The 8,429-nt window shown below is 32.3% G+C and overlaps 1 protein-coding gene across 1 annotated transcript; it reads left to right on the top strand.

The window, feature by feature from the left end:
* Positions 1 to 499: 499 nt before the first annotated feature.
* LOC127728335 (uncharacterized) lies at positions 500 to 4,476 on the top strand. Its single transcript, XM_052235685.1, has 4 exons — positions 500 to 601; positions 1,974 to 2,084; positions 3,094 to 3,169; positions 3,971 to 4,476. Exons 1-4 carry the CDS (start codon positions 553 to 555, stop codon positions 4,404 to 4,406), a joined length of 672 nt encoding a protein of 223 aa, XP_052091645.1. The 5' UTR covers positions 500 to 552; the 3' UTR covers positions 4,407 to 4,476.
* Positions 4,477 to 8,429: the final 3,953 nt, after the last annotated feature.

Raw genomic sequence — 8,429 nt, 5'->3', positions numbered from 1 at the left:
TGCTGTTCTGGTTTGTAGACGATCGATATTTTTCCGCACGAACTTTTAACTTTAATCATTCGAGGAAGGTGTTTTTTGTTTCTTTTTTAAGGCTTTCCATGAATGTTTCTTTTCATTTGTAATGCATAACTATTTCCAGTATTTTGTGATACAGGGTACTTATTTTCAAGCTGTCTTTGGAAGGATTATTTTTATTTTTCAGTTACAATGTCAGAGACCAACAGTAAAAAACCGAAAATGTGTTTAATACAGAACAAATGTTGACATGGTACTTATGCTGAAGTTATTTTGTTTATTAAGTTATTAAGTTTATGTTGTCTATAATTTCTAATACTTATTAGAAAATAATTTTTAATAGTCTGTCTAGGAAATATAAAATAAACATTTAGAGTTTATAAAGTGCGTACGTAATGCTGTATTTTGTTTATAATCACACCAAACTTGGACAAACCTCTTTTGGCTAAGTATCCTTCCTTTGAAATGAAAAAAAACCACTTGAATTATATGTACATTGTATTATCCGCTTAGTCATAAGTTACATAGTTTACCATAATGGCGAGTTACATGTATGTTATAGCATCCGTTGATATTATAGGACAGGGTGAGTCTATATTATTTTCTTTAATTCTATTCTACAATTACATCTTACATTGGTACCAAAGAATTGCGACAAGACTAATACATTCTGATATATTGAATTTTGTTTTGGTACTGTGGAGTCTTCATCAGTAATGGATCAGAAGCTATAATCGACTATTATTAATGAAGATGTTCTAAACTTTTCAAGGCCATTCTTTACATCTTAATAGATAAAGAATAAAGGTGAAATTTGCCAAACGAATATAGCATAGTTTAAGCAATCTATTTATTTCATATCATTTACGTTTATTTTTAAGAAGAATCATTGTTCAAAATTACGAATTGATACTTTATTTCAAAATATCATCAGACAAAAAGAATAATCATGAAATAGTATCCATTAATAACAGGAGCTTGATGAGTAAAAACACGCATAGCATATATAATTGGAAAATTAGAAAACTTAATTCAAACATTTTATTAATTATTGTCAACTGTCATCTAAATAAAAGATGAGAAAATAATAAAACCGTTGATATGTTTTGCCAAAGTAATCTTGCTTCACGAAATACTGATTTTTTCATTTATCTATTTCTTTAAATTCATTCATCTCTTTATTTCAATTAGTTATCTCTTTTTTTAAATTCGTCAAATATCACAAAAATATCAAAGACACATAAAAAAAAACCAAATTAAACTTTGTAATATTTCGGGAGAAAACAGTCAGTTTAAAACACAAACAGGATATAAAAACATGTATAAACCTTCGACACGCGACATAAGTATCTTAGCTAATAACTTCCGTTCCAATTTGTTTAAACATGTAAAGTATGTGCACATTATTATACTAGAATTTCATGTTATTTAATAGTATTTATATTACTTTATTGTGTGCTACTACTTATTTGATACTGTACAGCTTCTACAACTGATACCATTTTGTTTGAGTCATGACCAAAGTCTTCTTTAATATTTTAATATTTTCACAACATGGGTGACTAGGGAATAGAAAAACTGTCCGGCACTTTTGGTCTTTTTCCAACCAATAGTAAAACCCTTTCGTACGTTTGGTTTAGCGGGGTGTATAAATACGCAGCCACTTCTGGTCAGAATGGAGACGTTAAATCCGATGCCTCGTGTAGAGAGAGTGCCACACCTTCTGCACGCTAAGAACCCTTGCAACAACATTTTGAGGGGTCCGTAGGTTGCCTGTTGCCTGTCCATACCCAATATATCCTCATTTTCCGGTGGTATTCTAAATTTCCTTCTTTTGTCCCGGTCGACCCCCCATTGCAGGATCTACCTATTGTATTTATTGTTAACTTACTCTCGTCCTGAACATGCATGAATTATTTACCACTGGAAGTTTTATAACTTTTCAAAAATATTTCTAGTTTTAGCAGACACCACGCAGAATAGTATCTCGACAAATGTGGAGATGACATCAAATGAATTAGTGGAGATAGATAGTAATGAACCAAATACTAAAGGGCTAGGGACAAAAGGTATTGTCATACGAATGCTAGTATACAGTTTGATTTGTACACTATATATACAAAATTCAGTTTGGTGTGTACACTATAAATACTAAATACAGGTTGATTTGTACTCTGCATGTATAAAATACAGTCTCATTTGTATGATATATATATACAAAATTCAGTTTGGTTTGTACGCTATATATACAAAATACTGTTTGGTGTGTACACTATATGTACAAATACAGTATGGTTTGTACGCTATGAATACAAAATACACAGTTTGATTTGTACTCTGTATGTATAAAACACAGTCTGATTTGTATGCTATATATACAAAATACAGTTTGATTTATACTCTGTATGTATAAAATACAGTCTGATTTGTATGATATATATATACAAAATACAGTTTGGTTTGTACGCTATGAATACAAAATGCAGTTTGCTTTGCACGCTCTATATACAAAATATAGTTTGGTTTGTACACTCTATATACAAAATACAGTTTGGTTTGTACGTTATATACACAAAATACAGTTTGATTTGTACTCTATATATAAAATAAACAGTTGATTTGTACGCTATATATACAAAATACAGTTTTGTTTGTACGCTTTATATACAAAATACTGTTTGATTTGTAAACCATAAAAACAATTATGTATAATGTCATGTCGTGCATAGTTATACTTCACAAATCTACCTCTTCCCCCTATAAATGAATATTTTACTGATCTTTAATTTATATGTGTAAAAAAATGTTGAGTTTACGTCAATGGGATAGCAACCTATCAAATTAAATAACCAAAAGACATCTAGATGGAAACATACAGCCTTCGAAAATAGGTGGGTGTCTATACCATACGTCAAACTCCAAATTGTCAAGAGTCTCTAAAAGTTTGAAAAAAATTAACAAAAATTATCAAAGATTCGGCATCAACACCAAATTCTGCCAAGCAAAAATACTATAAATATCAGTAAAGTAAGTTAAATACATAAAGTCTCTAGTTTGAGAGTATTTATGTCTTTTCAGGATTAATAATTTTGCTGGCCGCTGTAGGATTGATCTTTCTTGTTACCATATTAGTAGCACTGTTTGTGATACACAGGTAAAGTTTGGAATATTATTTCTTCCATAAACAGTTGTTTCAAGAGAAGAAACACAGGAAAAAGAGTATCGGTACTCGTACTCCGATTTCAATTGAACATATTGTCCAATTTAAAGTCCAAATACAATAATAATTGCAACTATTCTTATCATTGTCGAGGCGATCTTTCTTTGTCAACTCCCAAGTGTGTGAAAGGTGCAATTCTATGATACTGAAGAATTAGGAACTGACAATTTATATCATGATTAAAGATTATGAGATTTTACGTGTTTAGGCTTTAAAACAGACAAATGTCAACAGAAAAAAGGTCAAAAAGACGGTTCATAGTTGAAATATACTGTTTTTACTTTTTATATATCCATATAAGTCTACATAGAACGGATAACAAAGTTAACACAAGCAATTATTTTCACATCTCCTTCGCAAAATCGGGCATATGTTTTCTTTTATCTATTATTAACTTTAATATAAAAATAGGATGATATGTTAAAATACAATACACCAGATCTAACAAAGACTTAAAGAATATATATACTCATCTCCTTGTCTTTGTATAACCATATCTTGTTCGTCTTATATATATTTTTATCTTATGTGACTTCCCGAAGAACGCTCTTTATAAAAATAAGGAGATGTGGTATGATTGCCAATGAGACAACTATCCACCAAAGTTCAAATGAAGTGGATATTTGTATTCTTTGCCATCTTGTTTTATATCTTTGACTTAATGCAATATGGTGCTTTGTAAGAGACGTTTTGTTCTGTACATATATAATTTTAATCTATGCAGTTATTTTTTAGGTTCAAGAAAAAGAAAATTGAAATTCGTGCGAATCGCTCCAGTTACATAAACCATGGCTATGAACAAACGGAATCAGAAGGTTTTACACGAGAACGTGACGGATCACATAATTCTCGAACAGTTCCTCCGATAAAGCCTACCAGAAGATCCAGTTCCAAGAAGAGTCAGAACACATGCTATGTAAACATAGAGATTGGGACCGTTAATAAACCAGACGATAAACCATTTCCAACTACATCACTGCCGAGAAATATTGATCAAAATGTTGAACTGGTGGTTCCCAATTTAACATCGAAAACATCTAGTATGGGTTCTAGTATTCCGTATATCGATGCATCGAAAGAAAATTTAGACATTATCAGTGATAGGGGGAAGACTTCAATGGAAAATTTAAATATAAATGTCACACAAAGTGCTGAGGAAATTCGAACGTAACTGTAAAAACACATTGTTAAAATTTGTTTTTCATTTGTTTTGTGTTTCAAATAAAAAGATATATTTGTTTTAGGATTATTTATTTAAACATGATCATCAATATTAACTAAAATGAAACAAACGGCAAGTGTGGAGTTTTCTCATCACATTGCATCCATCTTCCGATATCTACTATAAACTTGAAAAAAATGTTCTGAAACCATCATGCGATTGAAACCAATAGTAGTTACAATTATTCCTAGAATGCTACAAAACATTCTAACGCTCCTGGTGATCAATCGTTGCTATAATCGTTACTGGTGATCAATCGTTGCTATACTCGTTACTGGTGATCAATCGTTGCTATAATCGTTACTAAATTGTGGTTTATCGGTAAAATCAATTAAAAAATTCTAATTTGTAACGTTTTTGTGCGGAAGTTGTACAACAGTCTGAATTTGGGAAATGATATATTTATAAATGGTCTCCATAAGGATTAATGAAAATGACAAAACCCTGTATGTCATCAAAACACAGTTGATACTTTCAGTACATCATAGAAAATTAGACCAAAAATTAGACCAAAAACCATTCAGAGAATTGTGGAAGGGTATTCGAAGGATCAATGTTGTTTCATTTAAAATGCTGATAAACATGGCTGCCTATTTTTATAAAACAAATAAGAAACTGGAACAAAAAATCAATAATACATACTTGAAAAGTCACGTGTTTACACACTTTTGGTTTATCAAGATTTATAATTGATTATCCCCCTGTCTAACACAGTTGCCACCATTACAGATTAATATGCAAGGAAAGAAAATCTAATAAAAAAAAGTTCTGAAAATAATGTTTAGGACCAATTCCTTACCAGACCATTAAGTAAATGATACATTTATGATATATCCTACGGAAAATGATGGATAACTCCACACTACACGAAGGATTCATTTCTCAGTTACTTACATTTTTGTAAAATAGACAATTTGACAAATAAGACAATAAAAATCAAACCTAGAGCAAATTGTTATAAAAGATTGTATTTTGGGGTAAATGATACATTTCTATCCCTATTAAAAACTATAGTTGATGGGCCAAACCTAGTCCGAGATTACTCTGACGTCCAACGGCTGTTTTGTCAGACAAGCTGGGGCCGTGGGACGTCAGAGCTCGTCCCATATCAAAAAGTGGATATTTGCCCGTCCAAAATAGATGCGCTGCTTCGTCGCTTCTGGTGCCAACGGACGGCCTTGGAATTATATAAATCGGGTATCAATTTGTTCATTTTTCATTTATCTCTTCATTTATGTAAGTTTCACCTACCTGCCACCCTTTATTTTCTCATATTTAGACAGTTTTCACAGTGATCCATCGATTCAGACATTTTTACTTTTATTTTCAAATGGACGTCAAGTTACGAGAGATTTTGCGACCTCGAGACTCAAATATGCAAATATTTATACTTTTTTCACCTCCTTTATAGGAGATGGTTATTTAACATTTAGTAGCCAACCACGATTTTTCACCTCCTTTACAGGAGATCGGTATTAAGCATTTAGTGCCAACCACGATAACATTCGGAAGCTTTCGGATATTTACATTGCTTGCATCGTAAATGAGCGAGGTGTTAGATTATATATTCATATTGACCTAGGGTCATATGCATACATCATTTCCCATAGTCCATTGTGCCTTACTTTTTTCTCGTGATCACATGACAATCTTTCAAAATGAAAGTCAAAATGCCAGAATCGGTGGGTCACTGTGAAAACTGTCTAAATATGAGAAAGTAAAGGGTGGCAGGTAGGTGAAACTTGCATAAATGAAGAGATAAATGAAAAATGAACAAATTGATACCCGATTTATATAATTCCAAGGCCGTCCGTTGGCACCAGAAGCGACGAAGCAGCGCATCTATTTTGGACGGGCAAATATCCACTTTTTGATATGGGACGAGCTCTGACGTCCCACGGCCCCAGCTTGTCTGGCAAAACAGCCGTTGGACGTCAGAGTAATCTCGGACTAGGCCAAACCGCCATCGAACCGGAGAGTTATGTTTCCGCGAAATTTACCTGTTGCAAAATTACTACGTTTGTGGGAATTAATTAAATTTTCTAATAAAAAAAAATAAAAACAAAAATGTGTCCATAGTACACGGATGCCCCACTCGCACTATCATTTTCTATGTTCAGTGGACCGTGAAATTGGGGGTCAAAACTTTATTTTGGCATTAAAATTAGAAAGATCATATCATAGGAAACATGTGTACTAAGTTTCAAGTTGATTGTACTTCAACTTCATCAAAAACTACCTTTACTAAAAACTTTAACCTGCCCACTCGCACTATCATTTTCTATGTTCATTGGACCGTGAAATTCTGGTCAAAACTCTAATTTTGCATAAAAAATAGAAAGATCATATCATAGGAAATATGTGTACTAAGTTTCAAGTTGATTGAACTTCAACTTCATCAAAAACTACCTTGACCAAAAACTTTAACCTGAAGTTGGACAGACGGACGAACGACCGGACACACAGACCGAAAAACATAATGCCCCTCTACTATCGTAGGTGGGGCATACAAATAATTTAAAAAATCGTCAAATGAAATAGAAAAAAATCCTCCACTGGGCGCAGCTAGATACGACCGCAGAGGTCGAACCCTGAACAGTTGGGACAAGTATGGACACTACATTCAAGCTTGATACAGTTCTGAATTTGGATTGTGATTAAATATTTGACACAGCATAGGTTTCTGTCACAGAATAGAAAAGAACTCAAAAATTTGAAATTGGATTTTACCTATAATGATCCAATGATCCAATATCCAAAATCTAAATACACTGTTAGATTTAGCATATCCAAGCACACCAAGAATTTAATTTATTTATTTATTAAAGGAACATAATATCCAAATACACCAAGAATTTTATTTATTTATTTCTCAATGGACAATTTTAGCTAAGTTTTTAAAGGGGTTTGCTTCATAAAAAGAAAGAAAAAAATATATATATAGCATTCTGAAAACTAATTTATACAGAATAACAAACAAACCTACCACGAAGTTCTTATACAAATTAACAAAAATTATATTTGGTCTGCAGCCTGATAATGTCGAGTAATAGCTTGTAAGACATTTTAACATCGGCATTCATCATTAATACAATGTCTGTAAAAAATCTATAAAACTTACCTATAATTATTTTTCAAAATATCTAATAATGAACATTGAATTTCAACCTATATTTATACATAATTTCTAAAATTAGAATATGATGATGCTATATCATTTTTTAACTATGAATCTACTTTCAATTTCTATTAATTCTGCAATACATCTCTGAATTTGTTAAATATTTTACATAGCATAGGTTTCTGACTTACATCTTTTATGGTCCAATATCCAAGATCTAAAAACACAGTAAGATTCAGCATATCAAAGAACCCGAAGAATTCATTTTTTGTGGAAATCAAACAAAGCTTAATTTGTAACCCTTTGGACCTCAATGTGGACCAATTTAAAAACGGGGTTCAAATTCCAAAATCTAAATACACGGTAAGATTCAGCATAATAAAGAACCTCAAGAATTGAAGACTTTGAACTAGTATACGTTATTGTTTAGGGGCCAGCTGAAGCCCGCCTCCGGGTGCGGGATTTTCTTGCTGTGTTGAAGACCCATTGGTGGCCTTGGACTGTTTTCTGCTCTTTGGTCGGGTTGTTGTCTCTTTGACGCATTCCCCGTTTCCATTCTCAATTTCATATGAATTAAACCCCGTTGAAATTGCTCAAGAAATAAGCAATTTATACAAAGTATTAAAAAAGTAATGCTTTTGGCCCCTTTTTCCTAAACGGTTAGGGCTATAACCCCCAAAATCATTCCAAACCTTCCTTTTTTGTTATGGAACCTTGTGGTATAATTTCATAGAGATCCAAAGACTTATACTCAAGTTATTGTCCGGAAACATGAAAATCCTAGTTCTTTGGCCCCTTATTCCTAAACGATTTGGGCCATAACTCCCAAAATCAATCCCAATCTTCCTTTA

The sequence above is a fragment of the Mytilus californianus genome, unplaced genomic scaffold (genome assembly GCF_021869535.1).
Source record: "Mytilus californianus isolate M0D057914Y unplaced genomic scaffold, xbMytCali1.0.p SCAF_2, whole genome shotgun sequence".
Lineage (NCBI taxonomy): Eukaryota > Metazoa > Mollusca > Bivalvia > Mytilida > Mytilidae > Mytilus > Mytilus californianus.
The sequence above is the reverse complement of the archived record's forward strand: the minus strand, read 5'-3'. Positions and strand labels throughout refer to the sequence as shown.

What these genes read in the sequence shown, in the direction of transcription:
- LOC127728335 (XM_052235685.1), top strand. Translation starts at nt 553, where the DNA reads ATGGCGAGTTACATGTATGTTATAGCATCCGTTGATATTATAGGACAG. An exon ending in TAAAGGGCTAGGGACAAAAG is followed by an intron (nt 2,085 to 3,093) that starts GTATTGTCATAC and finishes ATGTCTTTTCAG; the next exon opens with GATTAATAATTTTGCTGGCC. An exon ending in GCACTGTTTGTGATACACAG is followed by an intron (nt 3,170 to 3,970) that starts GTAAAGTTTGGA and finishes GTTATTTTTTAG; the next exon opens with GTTCAAGAAAAAGAAAATTG.